The 27246-nt window shown below is 31.9% G+C and overlaps 2 protein-coding genes across 2 annotated transcripts; both read right to left on the reverse strand.

Annotated features, from left to right (window-relative positions):
• Positions 1 to 2438: 2438 nt before the first annotated feature.
• Positions 2439 to 5900, reverse strand: LOC116000345 (transcription factor MYB75-like). Its single transcript, XM_031240412.1, has 3 exons — positions 5700 to 5900; positions 5102 to 5231; positions 2439 to 3142 (listed from the first exon to the last, which is right to left on the reverse strand). Exons 1-3 carry the CDS (start codon positions 5833 to 5835, stop codon positions 2650 to 2652), a joined length of 759 nt encoding a protein of 252 aa, XP_031096272.1. The 5' UTR covers positions 5836 to 5900; the 3' UTR covers positions 2439 to 2649.
• Positions 5901 to 16931: 11031 nt separating this feature from the next.
• Positions 16932 to 18786, reverse strand: LOC115999824 (transcription factor MYB113-like). The gene is made up of 3 exons (XM_031239751.1): positions 18567 to 18786; positions 18335 to 18464; positions 16932 to 17778 (listed from the first exon to the last, which is right to left on the reverse strand). Exons 1-3 carry the CDS (start codon positions 18709 to 18711, stop codon positions 17268 to 17270), a joined length of 786 nt encoding a protein of 261 aa, XP_031095611.1. The 5' UTR covers positions 18712 to 18786; the 3' UTR covers positions 16932 to 17267.
• Between the last annotated feature and the right edge of the window lie 8460 nt (positions 18787 to 27246).

The following is a 27246-nucleotide window of genomic DNA, read 5'->3' on the forward strand; positions in this document are numbered from 1 at the left end:
TATTCTATTCCTTCTTGTAATGAGCATTTGATTTAATGAATTTTTTGATGTTTCTTTTTTAGCTTAAGATGGGTGAACATCAGAGATACCCTACGTCCATATGAAAAGGAAATTTGATATAATTATTTTTTAATGGTGATAATTTAAAAAAAAAAAAAAACTTTCTAAGTCATGTTTAGTAAATTAATAGATATCTTGAAAAATATTTTGATTATGGATTATGGCTGCGTATTCTGAATTTCTGATCTATACTTTAAAAAAAAATTGTTTTATTCATAAAAATGAAGAATTTTTATGATTAGCAAACGCATTTACGTGTGGTAATGTTTTGAATATTTTTGAAATCATTGAGGTACATTTTTCTTGGAAGTTTGCTGGTCACCAGGACAACGATTCTGACTTAGCTGCTAGCTTGAAGTAGGCCTCCTGCTTTCAGATCATGTTGGCAATGGCCAACACCTCAATGAGAGGTTTCTTTTATATCACCTCAATGTGCATTAGAAGGCAAAAAATGTGTAATAGAGACACAAAGATGTGAAATAATTATTGAAAAAATTAAATTTAATATAAGATCTTCAACACAAATCATAAACGACCATAAATAATAAACAAACAAACAATATTCAACTCAAATTAGTAATTAGTGATCAAGATTAATTGATCTTTAAAAAAAAACGTTCGTCATCTACAATTTTTTTTAAAAAAAAAATGCTCTGGAAGACACAACAATGTGCTCGGGAAGAAGGAACAATGTGCACTGTAAGGCACAACAATATGCTCTAGAAGAAGGAACAATGTGCACTGTATGACATAACAATGTGCACTGGAAGAAGGATTAATGTGCACTATATGACATAACAATGTGCACTGGAAGAAAGAACAATGTGCACTGTATAGCATAATAATGTGCACTGGAAAAAAGAACAATGTACACTGGAAGACAAAAAAAAACTTACACAAAATTACAATAATACCACTGTGTTTTTTTTTTTTAATAAAAAAATCCAATTTGAACCCTTGGTTTGGACTCAATCTACGAATATAATTACATCCTATTTCTCACCTCAGACAATTGTTTCACATGATCATCTATCTCTCTCTCTCTCTCTCTCTCTCTCTCTATATATATATATATATATATATCAACAAAAGACTTGCAACTACTAAAATCGTAAGTAAGTCACCCCAATAACATATTCAGAATAGGTCATGAGTTCAAATCTGATTGAAAACATGTTAGGAAGTATAGTTGAGATTGACAGGTGTTAGGAGGAGATTGTTGAGCAGAAACCTGGAGAGTCGCGTCTACATTAAACTTAACACAACCTTTATCATAGTAGTAAACATTTTATCATAACAATTTATAAGCTTTTCTTTTAATTTATAAATATTACCAAATTAAAGAGTTCAAGCTTATAACTTCATTTATTTCAATTCTCCAAATATTCTTTCTCCCATCTTCTCTTGAATCTCTTCTCCATTTTTTTTTTCAAAATGTATAGTAAATTTTTATTTATAATTAATATTTTTAAAATTTTCTTCTCTAAAAAATAGAAAAGTTTTTCCGTTAGTAAATGCACTCATATAACATCATTAACTTCATCATTAATCAATAATTTAATTTAAAATCAGGTTAACTCCAATGACAGTTCTGTGAATTTATATTTTAAAAAAAATATTTTTTATAACAAAAGATTGAGTGTCGAACTTAAAAAGTAAACCTTTTATTTATTGATTTGACATCTGCTAAAACCATGCATGTAAGCATACTTATTAACAACTGGCTACATTTTAATTTCATATTATTCAACCACGTGAAAGTTCACTTAATAATCATACATCACTAAATAAATATTTAAACAAAATTTTAAAAAGAAAAATGTCATAGAACCCAAATTAAAATAGTATTAACACTAAAATAGTGATAATTACAATAACAATTGTCTACTCTGATCTATTTTTTTATTTATGAGGAGAGAAACCCATTGTACGTAATTATAGGGTGTACGTACCCTGATAAACACCACTCATGTGTAATAGTCTGTAAATTACATAAGAAAGGAAAGTAGCTAGAGCGCAATAGGAAGACCTTCTATCACAAACTAAACCAAGAAAATGTCGTTGACAATAATTGTCTAGCTACATTTTAATTGCAAATTAAACTCAATGGCGTAAAAGTTCACATAATAATAATAAAAAATTACATATTGAAAATGATACCTTTTAATCTCTGAATTATAAAGAAATAACACGGTTTATCCGATCCCTCAATTATACCGCCCCAACTTTTTATCCATCAATTATCTCTTAGTGGCATTTTAAAACCAAATTCTAATAGAACTTCATAACGAAAATAGCCACTTGGTAAATAATTGAGCGAAAAAAGGTGATGATATAATTAGTAATAATGTGCTACTTCTTTATAATTCAAGTGGAAAAATATCATTTTCCCCTACACATTTAAAGCTAAATTAAGAAAATAAAAGACTTTGGTCACACTTGTGTGATACCGTCTAACAGATCTTAAGACGGGTCAATTTATATTGACACGACTCGTTTCACGAATAAAGATCCGTGAGACGTTCTCACACAAGTTTTTTACAAAGACATCTTTTAGCTAAAGGAACTTATTAGTGTTATCATGTAGGCTTAGCTCAAAAGGTCCAAAAGGTCCGAATCTATGTGAAAATCACACCATTCGATTTGTCCTTCTTGCATGCACGCCATTCCATCACCGTCGAATTCCATATCGAAGAGAAAATCATCCAACCACTGCCCTAAGTCGTCCGAGGTTTCTGTTTCTCCCGGCATGCTTTTTGGATCTACATTTTCGATTAGCCGCGGCTCCGACGTTGATTCCGCCGCCTCTGCCGGCGGCGGGAGTTGAACTACTTCGCTGGTAACAATGGTAGTTTTTCCGGTGATCGGCAACGTTCGAGATGAGGAGGTCATCGCGAATCTCCGAGGTCGAGGTCTAATGACGGCGGTGTTTTCCGTGGTTTTCGGAGCTTTGTCCTTCCATGTTTCTTGCCCAGAAGAAGGTGTATTATTAGCAATTGTCTTCTTCTGAAGGCGCGTGTTCCACAGATTTTTCACGTCGTTAGCTGTTCTTCCCGGAATTCTACCGGCGATAAGCGACCACCTACACACAAAACTAACAAACATACTTAAAGAAGAAAAAAAAAGAAAATTACACTTTTGATAATTTGTTATGGTATGATACAAACTTATACGGTGCATTCAATCATGACTTTTGTAGATTTTTAAAAACTTTTAAAATGATAGATTTTAATAAATTTTTATTGACTTTCATAGAGTCATTCAAAACTTTTTAAAATTTTGTAAGACTGTATAAAAGTCTGTATAAAAAACTTGCATAAACTTTTATCAACTTTTTTATTTTAAAAAGTCTACAAAAGTCATTAAAATTCTAAATTGAATACATCCTTACAAACTTTCATAAGCAATTCATAACAATATTAAACACTAAAATTTATAATTATAGAATTGTTCAAATAAAATATTTAAAAATATAATTACTTTTTCTTGAGAAATTAATATTTAAAAAAATATAATTACTAGTTGCATAAAATAAAAAAAATTAATAATATATATAAAAATTATATTTGATATACTGCTAGGTATCAAGTAAAGAGCTATTATTTGCAATAACAATATAGGACTGCTAACAACAACAAGATGCTTCTCTTTGTAGCTTCAAATTGCTATTGCAAACAATAGTTCACTATTCGTAATAGCATGTTGTTAAAAAGAAAAAAGAAAAAATATATTACGAATAAACATATGAATATTATGAAACATATAGTAAAAGTTGACGGTGATAGATAAAAAAAATTTACTCTGTTCATGTATTTAGAAGAAAAAGTTTAGAAGTTAGGGATAAAAAGTTCATAGAAAAAAATTAAAATATACAAGCAACAATATAGGATAATGAAGAAAAAAGTAATTTATTGAATTTTTAGAGGAAGATGGTAAAGTTTAGGAGAGAGAAAAAAATTGGTAGAGTTTAGGTATGTAGAAAATATAGGATAATGAAGAAAAAATAATTTATTGAATTTAGGTATAAGGTTTATAAAGTTTAAAATTTTAAATAAGGAGAAAAAATATAGTTTAAATAGAGAGAGAGAGAGAAAAAAAAAACCTTTAGTGTTGGTAGAAAGAAAATTTTGAAATCTTGGGGTTGGAGGTTGGATTTCAACTATTTATATTTGAGAAAGAAAAGTATATAAAAGTCTACAGAAGTTCTAAAATTAAAAAGTTCTTACAAATTCATAACTTTTTGAATACCACATGACTTTTAAAGATTCTTTAAAAGTTTTAATTGAATACCACATGACTTTTAAAAACTCTTTAAAAATCTTGATCGAATACCGCATGACTTTTAAATACTCTCTAAAAGTTTGAATTGAATACCTCCAAACTTTTAAAGTTCATAAAAGTCTTTAAAATTCTATGAAAGTCATGATTGAATACATCCCCTTTAGTTTATGAGTTATATAAACAATTATTTTTAACCTCTAAATTATGTGTAAGTGTCAATTTTAGTTCTGAAGGATGAATTCAATCACTTTATTAAATGACATATTGGTAACAGATATAGTCTTCAAACAACTAAAATCACTACTTCACGCATAACTTAGTGATTAAAGATGGTCACACATATAACTCAATGAATAAATCTACATCCTATCATACGCATAACTTTTGGACCAAAAAGATATAATTTTTCTAAAGAAAAATAAGTTCCCATTTAACTTCTACATGAAGACATTATGTATTTAATTTCCTCTTAATTAAAAATTTAATTTTTTAAAAATAAAGAATTAAAAGTGGAAAAATCAGTCATTCTCATTTGTAATGTAGTCCATAAATAATATGGCAAAATTGACTTAATTAGTTAAAAATGACACCTAATTTGCTTGCCCACAAGACACCTAATTTGGTAACTTTATAATATGTTTAATTTAACATTGAAGTTTATACATTTTTGGGTTTAAGGTAAACTAGCTCACAGTCTACTCGAATGTGTACAATGAGTATGTAATAGCACCTGCAAACCAAAAAAATAAACTGCACTTACCTATTGCCTAAGAGTTTATGTAGGCGCATGATAAGATCAATTTCATCCAAATTGAAGTCGCCTCTCTTTATATCGGGACGGAGATAGTTCAGCCATCTTAACCTGCAACTTTTCCTGCACCTATTGAGGCCTGTTGAAAATAAAGAGATGCGTTCATGATTTACTTGTGGGTAAACATATATACATTACAAAGATAACAATACTTCAATTCAACCGTACCCTTCAGACACTTAAAATTTGTCACATATACATACATATTCATGCATGAATTAGTGATGGAAGTGTTTAATTGATATACATTATTGGCTAATTATCCTGTGGACCACGGGGACCATGGTCATGGCTTATACTGCAGTTGTGTTGAACGGATGCTGCAGTTGTATTGAAAAGATACTGCAGTTGTGTTGAAAGGAAAATGCAGTTGCACGAAATAGAGGTCGTTCAACACAACTGCAGTATCCGTTCAACACAACTGCAGTTTCTGTTCCGCGCAATTGCAGTTCCCTTTCAACACAACTGCAGTATCCTTTCAATACAACTGCAGTATCAGCCATAACCCATGGTCCACGGTATAACGACGTACATTATTACCACTTACCAGCTCTAACGGGAACTAGATGCCATTTTCCTTCACCATATCTGTGAATGCACTTCCTCAACAGATTATCTTCCTGTTCCGTCCAGGCCCCCTTTTTCACTCCCGACGGCGGCTCTGAAGACGACGAATCAGCCATGGAAACTGGCAAGGCCACCTTGCCTAGCTAGCTAATATACGTAGGTGGATATCACCAAAATGCAAGACAAACGAACCGAAACCTTAGCCTGACCAATCTAAGGTTGCAGATAGAGCAGCATGCTAGATAGCTGCAGGTTTTATATAGTTGATTAGTTTCTGAGATAATGGAGCTGTCTTTTATTCTATTAATTTCCCACATATACATACATGTATACACGTGGTCTCCCCGTGGGAAAACTTTATCATAACAAATTATATCGTGGGTCATATACACAAAAATAATACTCTCTCCCTCCCATTTTATACGTCGTTCCGTTACAAAGACTTAGTTGGTTATAGAAAAGGACAATGCCCCTTAGACCCTATGAACTTGCAAGTCCCACGAGATCGGAATGAAATCGCGGACTAGTTAGCCAAGTTCACTTCGCGTAGGAACTGTGACTGGATTGAGTTTCAAGAGCCTCCATTTGCTATTTTAGATAATACATTGGAGAGTGTCTGGATGGACAATTCAACTGGTCACAGTGGTAAAGTTTGAAAAAAAAGACTAGAGATTGCAGTGAGCAAAAACCACTGTATAAGCCATTAGAGTCTCGGGTTTCCCCCTCCCTTCTCCCTAAAAAAAAGCTTGACTGAAATTATTTTTAATTCAATATACCATATTAAAAGTACTATTAAATATTAAAAATTAAATTTAAAAATAAGTATTGAATTGGTTTGACCAATGAATAACAAACATAACATGAAATATTCATATACATAAAAATAATATTATATTGTAAATTTAAAATTGACAAATTGACCTATTATCAGTTAACCATATTATTATTTATTTCTTCGTATATATAAATAAAATCAATATATAAATATATCGTTAAAAATATCTAGTTGAGATATTTTAAATGACACATACCTTGATATATATTATTTTTTAAATATATCATTATAATGATTTGTAATCAACTTATAGTAATGATTTGATGGACATACAGTAATTTTATTACCAATAATAATATAGTGATTTATGTACTTAAAAGTAATGACTTTATGTATGTAGTTGTATACTTAAAGTAGAGATGTGTTGGGTGTATATTGCTACATGCATAACTATTCGAGCATGATTGCCCAGGATTCTTACACAAGGGATCAATTTTATTTTTATTTATATTTTTGAAATAAAATCAACTCAGAGAATTAGATTAACAGGAAAAAGTGATGAATTCAAGGTGGAACAATAGATCGATTGACAATAGGATCGATCAAGCGAGCTAAGAGCCTGCAACCCTAATTAGGGAATGGACTAACACATTTGCTGATCGATGAATAAATTTAAAGGATACTGACTTAAAGTGCCTTGCTAACTTGAGACAATCCTCAATGACACAGTTGGGTAAGAGAAGTCTTGTGATGGAGTATTTAGAAGGTGAACAACATTAAGGCAATCTGCTAGTCATCTTCCTTCAGCCATGTCAAAGCTTCCTTAACGCCTAATGATTATGCTAAATGGGGGTCATTAAGGCCATTAACCAAGCCATTTTTAGCAGCAAGAAAACATCCTGGTTCATATTTCAACTCTTGGTAGCTCGGTCTCGGTCCGTAAACATCTTCAAACTCGCTAGTCACCAGAATTTTGGTGATTAAGTTTATGTCACGATTTAGGAACTTCTCCCGTGAAAGGTTCATATTCCAACACTTGGTAGCCTGGTCAATCAGATTCGTTACTATCCATTCAATTCGTGTTACGGATTAAGATTTGTGAGACAGTCTTGCACAAATGTAATTCATTGTTAGGAGTTTTATGTTAATGGAAAGCAACATGTAATACTCCATACATTCATTCTCTGATGATTCTGAACAATAATAATAAACAAACACCCAAACAAACTAACTGTTTGATGGGCCATTCAACCATTCATTTATCGTTGAATGGCCCATGCAGACAAATTTCTTTTATGTTTCAGTTGTATTCATAAAGGCAGCATTGGGCAAGTTTAATTTCTTTTTGGGCCTTGTGCTTGCTATAGTCTCATTAGTTATTAGTATGCCATATGGGACAAATTATGGTCCACGCAGTTGTGTTGATCGCCGTTTAAAATGACGTCGTTTTGATGTTAAATTTTTCTTTTTGTTATGCGCACGTGATAGAATAATAAACATTTTGAGGTAAAATAATGTATTTTATGAGTTAGAATAATGTACTTTATGTGTTAGAATAATGAAATTATTGGAGTAAAATAATGTACTTTATATGTTAGAATAATGAAATTTCTGAGGTAATATAATGTATTTTATGAGTTAGAATAATGTATTTTATGTGTTAGAATAATGTATTTTATGAGTTCAAATAAAGTACTTTATGTGTTTTTGGACCGTGGTCCACACAGTTGTGTAGACCGCAGTCCACGCAATAATGATTGATCCGTGGAAATTATATCGTGGACTAGGGTTCACCTTGTAAGGTGAACCTGGTCTAAAATAATGTCATTTTTTGTCAAAATTTTTGTTTGTTTTTTGCTTTCATTTTATTGCTAATGGCGTTAACCATTTATATGTTTAGAAACTCAAAATTTAATGTTCAGAAACTAGACACTCTATGTTAAAAAACTCAAAGCTTGGCTTAATGTTCAAAAACTAGACACGGTATATTTAGAAACTCAAAGCTTAATGTTTAGAAACTAGACATTTTATGTTCATAAACTCAAAACTTAATGTTCGTAAACTAGACACTATAACATTGACTTTGTTACATGTTCATAACATGTTTATGTATATTCAGAAAGTCAAAGTTTAATGTTTAGAAACATGTTCGGTGTGATGGATTTTTGAAAAATGAAAAGACACCCATTAATCATGATAACTGAAACGCTAGTCCATGATATAACTATTGTATAATCGAGTATTCTAAATTAACTTCAATTATAACCATGCCCATTCTTTTGTTCGCACTGCTTCATTGTACGTCATCTGCATGTATTGTAGGTTTACCAACAAATGTGCTTTGTTCCTCCGCAATCAAAATGTCATTTATTTAACGTCATTTCAACGATTTTATTGACTGAGGACAAAAAATGATTATCCCACAATAATACTATGATCAAATGTAAATATTCTAATAAAAAGAGACTAAAAGTGGATTACCCCTATAAATCTAGGACTTTGAAAACGAAATTAACTCTTTTATATTTTGTGACAATTATATTTAATTATAATATAATATCCGACTTAAAAAATATCTAGTATAAACCAACATTATTGAGTTTGTGCATAAGTTATTTATAATTTATAAATCAAACTATATATATATATATATATATATATATAAAGTAGTAGCATCGTGTCCCTACCAATGAAGCCCCGAATTCTTGGATCATTCCCATCACGCCCAGATGCCGGGTAAATGCATGCATACTCCCAACTTTATGATTACAAACCGACAAGTTGATAGCGAACTTAGGTTAACGACAGATAAAGAAATCTTGGACTACTGAGAAAAAAAAAGAGGAAGGTTAACAAACGCCGTCGAATGAGACGATTAACAGTACACTTGTTGGTACTGTGGAACGATGCTGGCTCAACAAAAACCAATCATTATTGAAATGAGGTGACGGCATGGAATGTTGCACCGTGGTTCGCCGATCTCCACATCTACACACGCGCTATCGGCAGACCAAATATGAAATATGTGTGCGGTGGATACTCCACGACCGTTCGGATTGGAGTAAATTAAGTTTGGATCAATTAGGAATTAAATTCTTTAAAATTAAAGAAAATAAAATCGGCATATAAAAGCACAAGCACCACATCATTAAAAAAACAACACTTATATGAAGAGATTATACTTAGAGAGTGTTTAAAAAGCAAGAAAATGACTTCTGAAAAATATTTTTTGGAAAATGAGTTATTTTCCAAAAAATAGATTCATTTTCAGTGTTTGGATGTATTTTGAAAAATTGTCTTGTGTGTTTGGTTCGTTTTCTAGAAAATGAGTAGAATTGTATAATTATATATTTTTATTATTTTATTTAAAATATTAAAATATTTCTAATTATATTAAAACTAGTATTTTTAATTAAAAGTAAAAAAAAATAAAAAAATAAAACCCACTCTCGGTTTCCGGCGGAAACCACATTTGGTTTCTGCCGAAAACCACGCAGAAACCATGATATGGTTTCCTCCGGAAACGTCATCTTCCTCTTTGAAATGAAATGACGGAAAATGACTTCCGCCCAAATGGGGTCAAGTGTGGCCGTGTCTTAACATGCCGTCAGTGTGGCCGCACCACTAGATATACAAATATACACCACCCAATGTTAGAAAATGCACAACAAAAATATGTACCATTAGGTACGCATCACCAAAAAACACACCACTAGGTATGCAAATATACACCACACAGTGTTCAGAAATGCACAATTAGGGACATGAGAGTTATAGTTTATTATTTTGAGTGTGTTGTGTGTTCTTTGATATTTTTGTGCATTTTCATTGTTGTGCATTTTTTAATACTAGTTGTGTATTTTGTTAACATTAGTGGTGTATATCGCACCGATCGAAGATGCAGCGACATTTGAGGCAGAGATATATATATATATATATATATAGAGAGAGAGAGAAATGAAGTGTAACAAAAAGACAAAACGAACAATAATTGTCTGTCATTGTTGAACTTTAAAATAAAAGCTACTCTTTCCCAAAAAAATAATAAAAAATCTACTCAGTCGTCACTAGTCAGATACATTTTGGAATGTAGCAATTCTGAAAGGGTCACAATGAACCTGTTCCAGTTGGCCATAAAAGTAGGACCATTGACTTAAATGTACATTTTTAAAGATATTATATTAAAATGTACTCCGTACATATTTTAAAATTGCACTAAATTACAACATAGCAAGAAAACTAGCTCTGGCGGCTAAGGGTGTGTGCAAATTAAACTTCGGTAAAAAATTAGTTAATCTTGAACTAAAAAAAAAAGCGGACAAGCAATGAAGACGAAGATAATGATAAACATAAGTAAAAGTTAATTAACAAAATTTAGAATAATTTTAATCAAAGAGTAGTTCTACCTAATACTATCCAACTACAATAAGTATTTAGATAATTGTTTTTAAAAAAAATACAAATTAAACATGTCAGTTATAATAAATTTTTTCTATATAATTTTGCATTGATATACTTTAAATTATTTATTAAAATACACACATTGAACATTAAATTAGCCACGCAATGCGCGTGTAAAAATAGTATGCAATAAATACAAACTTATACATAATTCAAGTAATCTATAACATCCATTTCTAAATTATATTCAAACTAAAATTGATTACCATAATATATTTACACTGTAATATGATAATTATAATAAAACTTTTAAGATTTTTTTTATTTTCATAAAAATATTTTATTTCGTAATAAATTATTAATATTTTATTTAAAAATTTAATTAAAAATTAAAAATGAGCTTACCTATAAATTCTATGTATATTTTGTTCTACATCTATCATTTGTGAAATAAATAATAACCTTAAGTAGTTCGGGCTATCAAGCTAACATGTTTGAACCATTAGACTTATCGATTTCATATTTATTGAGTTAAAATTTTACCTAGTCTTAAAATTTTTCAATCTATCATATTAGTCCATTGATTTGGGATTGGAATTGACATTCTAGATCTGCCATTCAATGCTGGGATGGCATAGTAGTAGTTGGGAAAAAGGGCTACATACTTTTTGTGTAGTCTTTAACATAATCATATCTTTTACCCATCATTATATCATAGACCAGGGTTTATAGTGTATTGTGAACTCTGATGCATGTGTATTATGTTGTGAATTTTTGTATCTTGTGTTATGAAACTTTGTATCTTAAAATTATGAATTTTGTATATGAAACAAATTAGTAATTATGTCTTATATTATGAATATTTGTATTTTTTGTTGTGAAATTGTACGCTTATGAACACAAATTACGTACCTAAATCATATTAGAAAAATAATTAAATATATAAAATGTATATTTGTTTTATTTTATGATTTTTTGTATTTTGTATTATAAAATTTTATACCTTGTCGTTTTGATCCGGGGTCCATAATATCATATGAACCCTAGTTCATGATATAGAATCTTTTATTTTGTTGTGTCTCTTTCACATAAATCATAATCAATAAAAAATGGCATAAACGGAAGTATAATTAGTGGTTTGATGGTAGATACATAAACAGACAATGCGTTGGACCACAGTGCAATCACAGATTTGGTGTGATAAGGGTCCATAAACAGACAAAACTCGCAATGAAGACGTGTCGGGATGGTGGGTGGAAACTGGATGGGCATATGCAATTACTATCACAATCTTTCACACCAGAAAGGATCAAATTTCAATGATTAGTGAGAATTTTGGTGCATGTGATCATACCCACAATGCTTTAAATATTCAAACCATGCCCATAATAAATAAATAAATAATAATAATAATAATAATAATAATAATAATAATAATAAGAGGTAACCCTAGCTAATTTTTTATACGGTGGTGGGCGGCTTATTGACCTTCTCAGTTTAAGTTGATACCTAAGTTGATTTATTTGTACACTACAAAAAAAAATTATGATTTGCGATAGAAGAATTCCATCGCAAATTGCGTTTTGATGAGACAAAATTTTGAGTTTTCCCGACGAAATTCACTCTGTAGGTTCCAGGCGCTTGTTGTAATTCATTTTGTGACGAAAATAATCAGTCGTAGTAGTAATTGACTTAGTAGTAGGGACAATCATAACCAAATTGATCAAATTGTAGTAGTAGTAGTATTGACTTAGTACTAGGGGAAATCATAACCAAATTGATCAAATTGTACTATTGACTTAGTAAGCACAAGGTCATCACAAGTCAAACCTCCAACTAATAGGAAAATCTTATTGACCTTGTTGTTTTGAGCCGGTTAATTATGGATACCCTATGTTAATTTACCTCACTGTAATCTTTTATCGGGTTAGTTATAGACACCATAAGCTAGTTAATTACCTCATCATGATCCTTTGCTGACTAGAGTATTTACAAATTTCTATCACTATTCACTAATAATAATAGGCAAAAATTTGTGTGAGCCCGTCTCACCCTGAGACGGGTCGGGTCGGGTCAAGATGTAAGTGTAACACTTATATGAACAAATGTCATACTTATATGCTCAAATGTAATACTAATCAGGAATAAATTTTTTGTTACTTATAAGGGTAAATGTAATACTTTTAGGGAAAATACAATACTTTTACATTTCGATTTAAAAGTATTACATTTTTCCTCAAAAGTATTATATTTGCTCTTATAAGTAAGGAGCACTTGTCAACATTACTTATTATGAAAAATGTATTACTTTTTCTCTTATAAGTAACAAAAATTGTATTCTTGATTAGTGTTATATTTGATCATATAAGTATGACATTTGCACATATAAGTATCACATTTGCATGATGTTTTGACCCAACCCGACCCTTCTCACGAATAAGGATCCGTGAGACGGTCTCACACAAGTGTGACCCATAATAATAATATCTCACACAAGTGTGACCCATAATTATAATAATAATAATAATAATAATAATAATAATAATATTATTATTATTATTATTATTATTATTATTGAATGAGCATCTGCATAATATGTCCAGATTAATTAAGCATTTCAAATCCATTGGATGAGATAGGATACCTATATTATCTGATCTCATTTAGGCAATTGTAGACCATATACGTGCACGTGTGTCGGTTATAGATAATGAGTATTATCCAGATTATTGATCGACATTGATGGTTATTAATTTTAAACTATTTATATTTATATATATAAATCTTAAGAAAACGTTAACGAAAATACCGAAATCAAAAGAAAAATTCAATATTATATACAGAAACCATCAGTTTCCAATGTTCATTTCAGGTGTGACATTAATTAATTATTTATAAGGCCTAAAAATTAAAAGTATTTATTTTTATTAGTAACTTGTAAATTACCTAATTACCGTTACCACTTACCACCAGTTAATAACGAGTTTATGAAATAATAAAATACAATTTTTAATACAATAGTAATATGTCAAAGGTAATTATTAAAGAGTAATTTTAGTATGAGAGTGTATCATAACTCTTGATTAATTGAAAAATTTAGAGAGTAACATTCATCATCTTTTTAATTGAGAAAATGAATAAAATGTTAATATTTATATTATTTTAATGCCCACAAAGTTGGAGTATGGACAAAAAAACAAAGAAAGAGGCCTTTGCATGTCAATTCGAAGAGAGAAGAAGAAAGCATTGAATGTGCATTATTAAGGGTTGTGACTTGTGAGTCTCCAGTGGTTGTGGAGACTCCACAAACAAATTAAAGTTTTTTTTTTTTTTTTTTTTTTTTTTTAAATGTGATAGACATATATTATATATAACGATAGTCAAACCATGTAAGTTGAAAGATGCTAAAGAAAATGTGTTGTGGGATTGCAAGGAAGAAATTTGGAAAATTATTCTTACTACATGGTAGTATAGTTGCAAAATGTAAATACTTATAATGTTATTACATTATTGTTGATTATTGATTTCTTCATTTTTGTTGTAATAATTCTTAAGTTAAATAATTATTGATTTCTTTATTTTTCTTTTAATAATTCTTAAGTTAATAGTTGAAAATATAAAGTTAATTTAGAAAGAAAACACAACTTAAATGAGTCGATATATAATTTTTAATATTTTTAATTTTTACTATACTTTTGAGCAATGAATTGGGTTGGACTTTAATTTTTAAATTTTGAACTGGGAAACCGATCCAAAAATAATAATAATAATAAATGGACCAATGGTGGGCCTGATCGGGCTAACCCAAGCTTGCCTGTTTGACACCTCTAGCTGTGAACTCACCCCAAATTACACAATTGTTATATTATGTACTAGGATTCATATTACATTGTAAATCTTGATCCAAAAATTATGTGTTTGTAGTTAACACATTTTGTACTTGCACTTAACAATTTTGTACTTGTAAACAAATTGAAGACACATAACATGATAAATATAAATATATACACATAAATTGTTAATTGAATGTACATAATATGTTAACTGTCGACACATAAGATGTTGATCTACATATTATGTGTCTGTAGACTGTAGTTAACATATTTTGTACCTGCAGTTAACAATTTCTGTGTTGGTAATTATCATGTTATGTGTCTGTAATTATCATGTGATGTGCCATCAATTTATTTATCGATATAGAAATGATTAATTGCAAGGTACAGAATGTGTCAATTGCAGATACAGAATCTGAAGATTATTTTTGGACAAGGGCCCACAATGCAAAGTAGATTATGATCCATGATATAATAAGGATTACAAGAAGGTAAACTAGTGTAGGTTATCCATAGCTGATCGGGTGAATCCAAGAAGACCAATAGATCAGATAACTCTAACAAAAGGTGAAACTTAAAATTTTGTGGTTTTAGGAGTTTTCGTGAGGAGTGGCAACTTGCAACCTGCAAGTCTACAACTATCTATATTTGATTATTTGGTAAAGCATGGGGGTGGTATGGAATAAGGCAAAAAGGATTGAAATTAATGATGTCTCATCAATGCATATGGAAGAAATTAAATGGGAAAGGAAATAAATGCTAGGGACTAGTTGAAACTTTGATTTAAGAGAAATTTGGCAAGCGATCAACTATCTATATCTGATTATTTGGTAAAGCATTAGGGTGGTATGGAATAAGGCAAAAAAGATTGAAATTAATGATGTCTCATCAATCCATATGGAAGAAATTAAATCTGAAAGGTAATAAATGCGAGTGACTAGTTGAAACTTTGATTTAAGAGAAATTTGGAAAGCGTTACTCGGAGGTATGTTATTACTAGAATTCACTTCCTAGTCTAAAAAGGATTACAATGAATTAAAACGATTTAAGTTGTCTAAAATTGATCGATTCAAACTAATAAAATCAATAGACAACTCTAATAGAGAGTCAAACTTGAAACTTTGTGATTAACAAACAAATTATCTAATCAATTTTTTTTTGAAACAATTATCTAATCAATTTACTTGGGAGTATCTCCGAAGGTGTAAAAACTTGCAATTGTTTGATTAATTTGGTTAGAAATTGTCTCGAAATAAGTGACAACTTGCAACCTGCAAGTCAGCAACTGTCTATATTTGGCAAAGCATAGGATACGATGGTGTGGAATCAGGCTAAAAAGATTGAAATTAATGATGTCTGAACCCATATGGGAGATTTTAAAATATGAAAGGAATTGAAATAAATGCGATGGAGGAGTTCAGTTGCTATCTACATTCGGCAAAACATAGGGTAAGTGGTGTGGAGTGTGGACTCTGAACTACAAAATTAATTTTGTACTAGCTAGAGTCCTAGCTTGCCAATCAGACTAATGTTACTAGAGAGAACTTTAAACACAAAGATAACATATAACATGTCAAATAAAGAGGGCTCGATTTGGAAAATTGACACATTTAGATGTGGTCGTTTGCAAGTTGTTATGTACTATGCTCTATGAAAGAGATTTTGCAATTATAGCTGTGTGGACCACAATCCAAAAATAACGTCATTTCGCGTAAGTTTTTTTATGCGACCCGCTGCAATATACTTTTTTATAACTCATAATGTACATTATTTTAATATATAATAATGTGCATTATCTTACCTCAAAAAATTCATTATTCTAACCCATAATGTATATTATTCTAGCACATAATGTACATTATCTTACCCCCAAAAGTTTCATTATTCTAACACATAATGCATGCAACAGTTTCACCAAACTACATCAATAACTACTTATTATATCTTTTGCATTATGTTTTTTTTTGTTTTTTTTTTTTTGGTTTTCATTTTGGCATGCTTCATTCGCAACATGCATAATATTTTTCATAATATTAAGTTTAATATTAATATATAAAATTTATATATTTAGAAAGTACATTAAAAGTACTATAAAACAAAAAAAAATCAAATTCAAAAAATTAAAAATTACTAAATAAAATAAGCAATAAAAAAAGAATTAGTTTAACCAGTGAGGCAGTGATAATAAACAAGACAAACAAAATGGCACAAAGGGATAACACTCAACGTAACAAAAAATAGTGCATACATTCCATTATAATATATAACATACCCTTACAAGACAATAATTATGATTTCGAGTTAATTTCAATTTTTAGTCTTTAATTTTAGTGACCCTTTCAAATTTAATCATACCATTTTAATTTTGACCATATTGCCTCCTTAACTTAATTTTGTTTAATAAAATTTAAGTTAAGAACACAATACAGTTGATTAAAATAATAAGATTAAATCTGAAAATTATACTATATATATGGAGTGCGACTAAAAATGAAATTGACCCTACTTGACGTTCTGAATCTAAAGATTCCATGATTGCTTAGCTTAGAAGTTCCAAAAGGTCAATATCAGTTGGCAAGTGAGACCAACCGACTTGACCTTCGTGCATGCACGCGGTTCCTTCATCATTGAGTTCCTTGTCGAAGAGCAAATCCTCCCACCACCGGACTCTGTCGTCAAACGTTGTTGTTTCTAACTCTGACGGAAAAGTCGCGATTGTGTCGTTTTTTTGAACATTTTCCATTACCAAGTCCGATGTTGTTGGTTCCGGGTGCGGTAACGCGTGTGCTTGGATTTGAGCATCATAGGTAACGGCGGTGGCTTTTCCGGCCATTGACGTCCGAGATAATGATGAGGTGTTTAGGAATCTCCGAGGTTGAGGCCTAACGACGGTGTTTTCCCTGATTTCGGGGGCTTTGCCTTTCCAATTGTCTTGCATCTTAGATGAAGCAGCAGCCATGGCAAATACCTTCTTCTGAATATGGGTGTTCCAGTAATTCTTCACATCGTTCGCTGTTCTTCCCGGGATTCTGCCGGCAATAAGCGACCACCTAAACACGTGTAACCATACATAATAGGTTAGGATTAAGGCCAACCCGTGAAGCGTTTACACGACCCCAAAAGCTATAGATAATAGTGAAGACGTTGCTTTCTTTTAATCAGTACGTGTCACATTTAGAAAGACAGGATGCTGAACTTGGCCATTTAGGCCTCTGTCCAGCAGGTGTTGGAATTGACCCTTTAGATGAACATAGTAGGAATTAATTACAGTATAATATAATCTAATGCACCAGTAACTAATTAAACATTCTTGTAGTACATATATATGTGAAAAAATTGTAATTTATGCCCCTCAATATGCTAATTATCAATGTCACTCCTGAAATATTAGTAAATATTGCACTTAAATTTTTAAAACAGTACATATATTACCACTCCCGTACCGACAGGAGGGGCAACATTTACAATATGAGAGGGGCAATATATATACGGTTTTGAAATTTGAGGGGCAACATTTACACCACTAATAATTCAAAATTGACATTAATGATTGACATACTATGGAACAACACAAATTTCAATTTTTCCTATATATGTTGAACTTGCCTGTTGCCTAAGAGTCGATGGAGGCGCATAATGAGATCAACTTCATCCACACTGAAGTCGCCTCGTTTGATATCAGGACGAAGATAGTTCAACCATCTCAATCTACAACTTTTTCTGCACCTGTTTAACCCTGCAATAATTGTACGTTGTGTTTAATTTGTACTCTTCACGAAATAGTGGAAGTGGTAAATTTATTATTTATAAAGTATATAACATTATATTATTTAATTACCAGCTCTAAGGGGAACTAGATGCCATTTCCCTTCCCCATACTTCTGAATGCACTTCCTCAAAAGATTATCTTCTTCTTCGGTCCATGCACCTTTTCTCATCAATCCCGAAGGCGAAGGCCATGCAGATGATGAATTAATAACCATTGCAGGGTTTGCGGACCAATATGCAGAGAAAGAGAAGAGAAACCTTAGCTTGAGGGATAGAACACAACATCTAGCTAGCAAGTTAGCAGAGAACCTATAAATACTAGGAAATCAGTGATGATGTAGTCTTCCAATAATTCCACGATGAAGTGATAATGTTATGTCTTCTGACGTGCAGGTCGTTTAACCACAAGGATGGGATCCTTACATTTTCCTTTAATATATTATTACTTGTATATTATATATGGTGAGCGAAGGTTTAGTGAATTGAGTCCAGCTTTAACCAACACCGACTACAATGTAAATAAATAAATAATGAATAAAGTTATGTTTTCGTTACTTGTTATAATTTTTGGTATAGTGATAAAATTGATATGCATTAGAGGAAAGAAATAATTAGTGGTTTAATTAGTGAAGAGGCTGAAAGGAATGAATCATATGTAATTATAGGATAATTGACTAAATATTAGCATAAGGAAATTATGTATGTTAGAAATATCATTATCTAGAATAATTTTAGTAACCCAATGGGATAACTCAAGTGGCAAGTGAGCTCTCTTTGTGGGAAAAGAATTACGAGAGAATCCGGAATTGATTCTCACAAGTGACGATTCCTCCTGAGCCAACTCCCGTACCTCCCGAAGCGAACATGGGTCTACTCGTTACCTGCTCGAAAGCTTTTCTACCCACGGTTCTAGTGGAAAAAATCAAAAAGAAAGAGAGAGAAGAGAATCTTTGAAAAAGAGGGGGAAAACGACAAAAACAAAAAAAATTCAAAAACAAAAGTTTTTTTTTTTAAACTTTTGTTTTTGAATTTTTTTTTGTTTTTTGAATTTTTAGTTTCATTGATCTTTATTTTCCATGATCAACCAACTATAACACCTTGCAAATTCTATCAACTCTTCGATCTTCAGTAGATCATAATCTGTCTAAAATTCTTCAACAACTCCATGACCTTACCAAAACCATTATCACATTTCAGCTTTGAAAGGTCTTCAACATTCCATACATACTTTATCTCAAACCGTTGATTCCTTTCAAACATATTACAAGTCCCAATACCCCACAAATCACCCTAGCTTAGCTAGCCATATTCATTTTTCACTCTCTAGTATTATTTCACTATTAATTAGAATTTAGCAGTCTAACCCCCCCCCGTTTCTTCGCATCGATCAATTTCTTTTGAAGAATAATATTCCAAAATTCGATGGCAAGAACCCTCATGCTTGAATTTTCCAGTCGCAACAATTTTTTGAATATCATAATGTGTCTCATGAACGTCTTTCTTGTGTTTCATTTATGGTTCATGGTGAAGCGCCCCCTTGGAATGGTTTCATTGGATGAAAAGTCGTTCATGTGATGATTTTCTTAAGCAGGTCAAGTTTTGTTTTGATTTCGTTTATTTTGAGGACGTTACAGTTCGATTTTCTAAGTTACATCAAGTTCCTATTGTGGAAGCATATCACACTGAGTATGAAAAATTTCCCATGTTCACTCCAAATAAAGGTCAACAACATGAAGTTGGGTATCTAGAGCATTCCATTGAATATTCCAACACAATGCGATAATGGTTTAGACGAATCTCAATCACACTAGAGGAACATGTAACACTTTCACAAGATCATCCATCAGTAGACGTCATGGAAGTATTAGAAAACAAGGCAAGCCAAGAGTGTGCGTAGGTCATCCATAAGCCATGATCACACTCAAAAATCTTTTGAATTATCATTTTTTTCTACCAATCGACCACCAGATAGGATGACATGAACTTCTGTCACATATATGGTTTTATGTTATCCCTCTTTACACATTGAGGTCAAGTTGCTTTTTGAAGGGATGGGGAGTGAAACACATAAAATGAAAGAAATAATTGGTGGTTTAATTAGTGGAGAGCCTGAAAGGGATAAATCATATGTAATTAGGAGATAATTGACTAAATATTAGTACAAGAAAATTATGTATATTAGAATATATCATTACGTTGTATCGTTAAAATAAATTTAGTAGCTTAATTATTATAGGTCTTAGTAATATAGTATAAATAGGTCCATTGTATATGTATTATGCATGGGAGGAACTAGACATAGAGAAATATATTATTGGTGTTCATGTTATTCTTATATTCTTATTAGATCAGAACCCTCACATGCTTGAAGTGTAAATTTAAAGTTTTTCGTGACTCAAATATGGTTAGGAGCCAGAAGAATGCTCGAGAGGTTTCCTATCCGTTACGATCCTATATAGGGTCGTAACAAAACCCTTGATGTTATTGTATAGTTTTGGGTAGTTGTTTGGTGAGCGCTTGACTTGATAATAATATAATATAATATAATATAACATAATATAGTATAACATAACGTAATATAATATAATATAATATAATATCATATAACATAATATAATAGAACATAACTTAATATAATATAATATAATATAGTATAACGTTAGAGAGTGTTTGTTTGTGAATATATTTTATTGCTTGCTTACATGCATTCCCACTTGTTCTGTTCAGTTCCTTCTATTTTGGAGTTGCTCAAACAGTAAAAGCGTATATAGTGAGCGTAGGAAAGTAAAGAAGATAGGTGGATTAAAGTGCACTGCTATTCTGCTAATGACTAGTCTTAGGTCTGAGAAAATCTCAATTTTAAAAAGTCAAGTCAAACATTTTGCCATCAAAACATGGTGTTGGTTGTTATATAAGTATAAATAAAATAAGTTACACATTTACTATTAGCTATAAGTTTTGTAGTAGCTTTAAGCACTTGATCCTGACAATTGTTAATAGTGTTGTGCATATGAAGCCAACAAGAGGGGAATGCTAGCTAGGGTTTAGGGTTTAGATGGTTGACCTGTTAAGTCACCAGCTGTTTTAATGACGTTTTAATAAGTTAGCCTGTAATGACTCGGAACACGTTAAGACTAAACACTAACACGCTATTTTTGTGTCCAGTTTCATGTTGTGTTGACGAGTCACTTTATATATTGTTAGGTCCATCTAAATGGATCGAGCCTATGACAAATCTTGAAGTGATCACCGTTCAATTTGGGTAAAAGCGTGCGCTACATGACGTTGCATGTGATACCATGAAATACAAGATGAAAAATGATAAATGTATATCCATCGAGTATAATTCTTGTCATGTGTAGAAATTTTATTAGGTAAATAAAAGTGATTGAATAAAAAATATTGTCTACCTCTTCAATCGTGAATAGAAAATAAAGTAGAAAGTGAAAGTAAATATAGTATTACTCAAAGATTTTGAATGGTGGAACAACATGAATCTCTGATCTTTTTGCATTTGGTCCAGCATGTTAATGATTTATGTTTTGTTTGCTTGTTTATTTAAATAGAGATAGTCTTTTCCGAGTTTGTCTTTTGTTTTTTTTTTGTTTTTTGTTTTTTGTTTTTTTTTGTTTTGTTTTGTTTTTGTTTTTAAAGTTTAGTTAATGGAGAGTATAAAATTAAATTTTTATACGTAGTATATGTGACATTTAGCACGCACTAATGTGCTCACTGCAACCAAGGTTACAAAAATCGTTATGCGCTTCTCGACGTTCGGGGGCATCAAGCGTCCATTTTTTAATTTTTTATTTAAAAGATTTTTTTTTAAAAAAAATTAAGACTTAGTCATTATAAACTATTTAATACTTTAATAATTAATATTGAAATATTAAATTGAAATATTAAATATTAACCTAAAAACTTAACGATTTAAAGAATAAAAAAAACACAAGACAAAGTATTAGTATTAGAGTACCTGATTTCAAATTTTTTAATTACATTTTTTGGGTTTGCAATCAATTTGAACAATTTAGGGTTATTTCACTAAAAATGACATCAGTTTGAGCAAAATAATCAATTTAAAAAAATACGAAAAAATAGCTAATCGACGGCCTAGACGATCGCCTAGGGCACCTAGTCCGCCGTGACCTAGTCCGCACCAAAGGCGCCTAGGTGGCCGACCACCTAACACGGCGATTTTGTCGAAATTCTAGGCTGTCGGCCAACGGCTAGCGCCTAAGAGGAAACTAAGAACCAGAAGAATTGATCCGTCTGCTTTTTTAGATGTAAGGTGATTAATCAGCGACTAGCGCCTATACGTCGATCTTAGCCTTACATCTAAAAAAATCAGGCGGATCAAATCAGATTAAAAATATGTGGTGACATTTTTGTAAGTATATATCACCAACTTTACTATGTAATCTAGAACCCTAAAATTTGTACTGTACTTCTCGGAATTTTTCAATGTTCATAGCTACTTTCTCAACCTACTGAAATACAAAGGGTCAACAGTCGCCTCCATTATTGAGGCTCGAACCACTCCCTACCATGTGGGAGTGTAAACCGGTTGCCACTAGACCACAAGGTCTTTGGCCAGAAATGTACATTTAGTTGTTACAAAATGCACATTTAGTATTAACAAAGTGCATGTTTAGTACTATAAAATTGCACTTGCAAAAATGTGAAAGTGCATTGAATTTAGGGTATGAATTTTAGAGTTTATGACTAAGTTTTTGGTTTTATTTGGTTTAGAGGGTTCACTTTTCATTACTTTGGGTTTAGCATTTATGATTTAGATTTAAAATTTAACTTTTTTTCGTTTATTTTTTTAAAGTTATCCAGGAATGCATATTTAGTTGCACAAAATTCATAGTATAGTGTTCTAAGTTGCAAAGTGAAGTTGAAGATAATTATGAAAATGCCACCGAGTTTATTTGTTTTTTTTTTATCTGATTTGAATATAAGGTTGATGTTGGTTCTTAATTTTCTCTTGAGGGTGTTATATATATATATGTGTGTGTGTGTCTGTGTGCACGCGCGCGTGTATAAATTAATATTTTGTCTATCTATGTCCTATTTTGATGTACGGTTGAAATTTTGTGTGGACAAATTTGTCTCTTAATTGATATTTGTGGGTGACTTTGATTGTTGATTAGGCGCATGGATTTAGAGTGTTGCTTTTAATCATAGCCGTTGATAATTAATTTTCTATGTCTACCATTTGTGCACAGTTCTCATGTGGGATGGTGTATCTTCTCATATTAGCATTATCTCTCTCTCTCTCTCACACACATATTATTTATATATATATACACGTACAAAGATTTAGAAGGAGCAGACCATACACTCCTACATACCACTATTGATAATGTTTTTGACATTAGTGCACTTAATGATAACGTTTCGTGCAACTACTAATAACGTTAAGTATACTTAATATTATATTGTTCCTTGGTGTATTCATGTATATATATTACGGCTGAGGCTAAGGGCTTATGGATGATGCCTTGGTTAGTTGGTTACATCATACATGTACTGTGTGTGTGTGTTTTTTTTGTTTTTTTTTTGTTTTTTTTTTTCCTGAAAGTACATGTATTGTGTTTAGAAGTGAATCATTTTGAATTTTCATGTACGAAAATTATTATATTCTCTACTCACTCATGCATTCTCTTTTTCAGTAATCGATAAAAGTCACGTAGCAAAAGGAACGGTATATGCTATAATTAGAACATCCTCACCTTCTTCCCCACCGATCCCTTCTGACCTTCTCAAGTCTCAACCTCCAGACATTTGGAGACATCTGCAAACAACCTTTAATTGGGACATCATGGAAGTCTCGCGACGTCAACGACTCGCCGCCAGAAGCGACGAGACTAACAATCATGACGTGTTGGGATGGTGGGGGGGAGGCTACAGGCTAGGGTTACATACGTGTATTGTTATCAAAGAGAAGTCATCACTCTTTAGAACGGAACAAAGTTCAGGGAAGACAGCAATGGCGACAGGTGCTGCTTTGATTACAGGCAGATTGCTTCAATTATTGGTCTCCACTGTTTTCTGCGATAAAAGTCTGCGTCTGCATTAATTAGGATTTGTTGGGTACAACCTCTACCCTAGGGAACACACAGACGCCAAAGCAAATTATATTGCGGATCATGATCTAAAACGACTTCATTTTATTCAATAAGATAACACTTGTATGAGAACGTTTCAAGGTATCAAATATACAAGTTAGGGTACTAGACAGTGGATTGAATATTTCACTGAGACTCAAACTCACAATCTTTCATATGAGACTGCAATCTTGGTGCTACTAGACCAGAAGGTCTTGGCTCCTATTATGCAAATATATAACATAACGGATAAAAAAAAATCCATACATGGGCATCGATATCTTTGAGAGCGACCAAACTTCATTATATTGAATATCCAAAAAAAGAAACAAATAATTGAAAAATCATGTATGTGGGTCGTGGGATCAGACTTCACGTTATTAATACCGTTATCTCGGTACTCGGCAAATTTTTTATTTACATCATTCTCTACACAACTTGTATAGATCATAAAAAAAAATTGTCAAATCAAAATGTAATATACAATAATATATATTGTCAAATGAAAATGTAATAAAATTAAAATGATGCTTTGATATTGTTATAATGAAACTTCTGTGTATAAAATGAAATTAAAAAATAAAATAATATTATCATATGAAACTTAAATGTAATTAAAATGATATTTACTCGGTAGTCCACATTGCTACGGGTACCATGTTTCAAGTAGAATTTGCCTTGAATGCCAACAGCTCATGCTGTGCCACATTTCAAGCCCATGCATGAGGTCAAAATTATTGCTTCCATAACATTTTAGCGACAGTTCTATTTATATATATTTAATAAAAGTTTTCATGATTATTGTTATATTTTTTTTTAAGATACTATATTGTAACAGAGTCAGTAGCACTCAAAAAAAAAAATTTCTTGTTCATACATGGAGAATATACTTTGTTACAAATTAAACAAAACGTTCAATCGATATATTTCACACTTATCATCAAATGATGTATTATATATTAAGGAAAAGATGACATTGTTTTCTCCTGATTTATAAATTTTAAGCGATCGTTTTCGCCTCCTAAATTAATGATGTATACATAAATAATTCAAGGGGAGGGTGGTAGCACAAATTTTAATTTTATATTTCAATATTATATTTCCTCAATTAAAATATTCATTTTATTACAAGTTGATCTATATATGGTGGCGACATGAACCCGGGGTCTATTTTTATTGGAAAAGTATTGGCCCAAGGGATGATGAAGGATGAAGGGTGGCTCAAGTCTTGTTAGGCTAAGGGGGAAGACGCATGGTGGCCCAAAACACAAAGGAGCGAGGAGAGATAAATAGTCACCGGAGGGTGTGCTTGATGGAGGCCGACAAGGGATGTCGTCGGAATCCCCATAGTGGGGAATGGTCAAGGGGGTGGTGCCGGATCTGTCGGACAGCTGGCGTCCTACGTCAGGGCTGGTGAAGGTAGTAACCCACTAGTACCATTGATAGAGGGGGTAGTGATCGACTCTATCAGGTAGCGTATGGCTGGCGAGGGTAACCTATCAAATTCCCTGAAACGTGGCGTGGCTAGCAGCAACTAAGAGCCCATTGGCACACCATCGGCGCCCCCACCGAGGGGGGTAGTAATAAGGGATAGAGAAGGTGGAGCGGTGGGTGACGGCGTGGGGCATGACAAGGACACGTGGGTGGTAGGCATGGATAGCGAATGTGGTTTTGACACTTGTCAAGGCATGAGTGATTCTTCTACAGTATAAAAGGGGTGCCCTGTCTCCTTTATGGTATCACGGTCTGATCACTACAACACCCTTGGTTCACTGGCGTGTAGTACTAAATTCGAAGCAGCATACTAGGGATCGACTCCCACTAGTCCAAGTCCTCTACTTGTGCTATTGTATATATTATTTAATTTGTTTATTATTTGGACCACCAGTTTGGGCCATTATCTCGGGATTTACACACACTCTTTTGAGCCTAGTGCCCATGAGAATAATACTACCATTTTTCTACCCCGCTTTGTTATTTCATACGGGGTTAATGGTCCACCCAGTCTCGACAAAATCACCATCGTCTAAAACAAAACTTCTCTCTACTATATAGCATTTAAATGCAAATATTTCATTATTTAATTACTTTAACAATTTGCATCTGAAGTTGAAATACCGAACACGTAAAGTGACGCGATGATACTTTTGTAATTAAAAGTTTCCTATTTAATTTGTTTAAAAAAATTTTTAAATGCCGGACCACTGCGTTGAACATAACGGATAAAAAAAATCCATCCATACGGACCATATATGGGCCTCTTTGAGAGCGACCAAACTTCATTATTGAATATCCAAAAAAAGAGACATATAAATGAAAAATCATGTATGTGGGTCGTGGGATCGGACTTCACGTTATTAATACGTATACCGTGACGTTGTCCCGGTACGGCAAATTTTTATGTAGACAATTATCTACGCAATGTTGTATCATTAAAAAAATTACATTTTTAATATATTAAAAGTATATTATTTGAGTTAAAGATCTTGTGGTTTAGTGGTATCCGGTTTACACTCTTACATTGAAGGGAGTGAGTTCGAGTCTTAGTGCAGTCTCACGGACTAAGACTCGTGAACTACTTTCACAAAACTCATTATTATCAAGTATGTATTTGATACACATTATGATTCGGATTCTCAT

The sequence above is a fragment of the Ipomoea triloba genome, chromosome 12 (assembly GCF_003576645.1).
Source record: "Ipomoea triloba cultivar NCNSP0323 chromosome 12, ASM357664v1".
NCBI lineage: Eukaryota > Viridiplantae > Streptophyta > Magnoliopsida > Solanales > Convolvulaceae > Ipomoea > Ipomoea triloba.

Bases quoted from the DNA above. Each gene is read 5' to 3' on its own strand.
- LOC115999824 (XM_031239751.1), bottom strand. From the start codon at position 18,711: ATGGTTATTAATTCATCATCTGCATGGCCTTCGCCTTCGGGATTGATG. The intron at 18,465-18,566 runs GTAATTAAATAA...CAATTATTGCAG, and splicing joins TCTAGTTCCCCTTAGAGCTG to GGTTAAACAGGTGCAGAAAA. The intron at 17,779-18,334 runs GCAAGTTCAACA...ACACGTGTTTAG, and splicing joins CATCGACTCTTAGGCAACAG to GTGGTCGCTTATTGCCGGCA.
- LOC116000345 (XM_031240412.1), bottom strand. From the start codon at position 5,835: ATGGCTGATTCGTCGTCTTCAGAGCCGCCGTCGGGAGTGAAAAAGGGG. The intron at 5,232-5,699 runs GTAAGTGGTAAT...TATTTTCAACAG, and splicing joins TCTAGTTCCCGTTAGAGCTG to GCCTCAATAGGTGCAGGAAA. The intron at 3,143-5,101 runs GTAAGTGCAGTT...TTTTGTGTGTAG, and splicing joins CATAAACTCTTAGGCAATAG to GTGGTCGCTTATCGCCGGTA.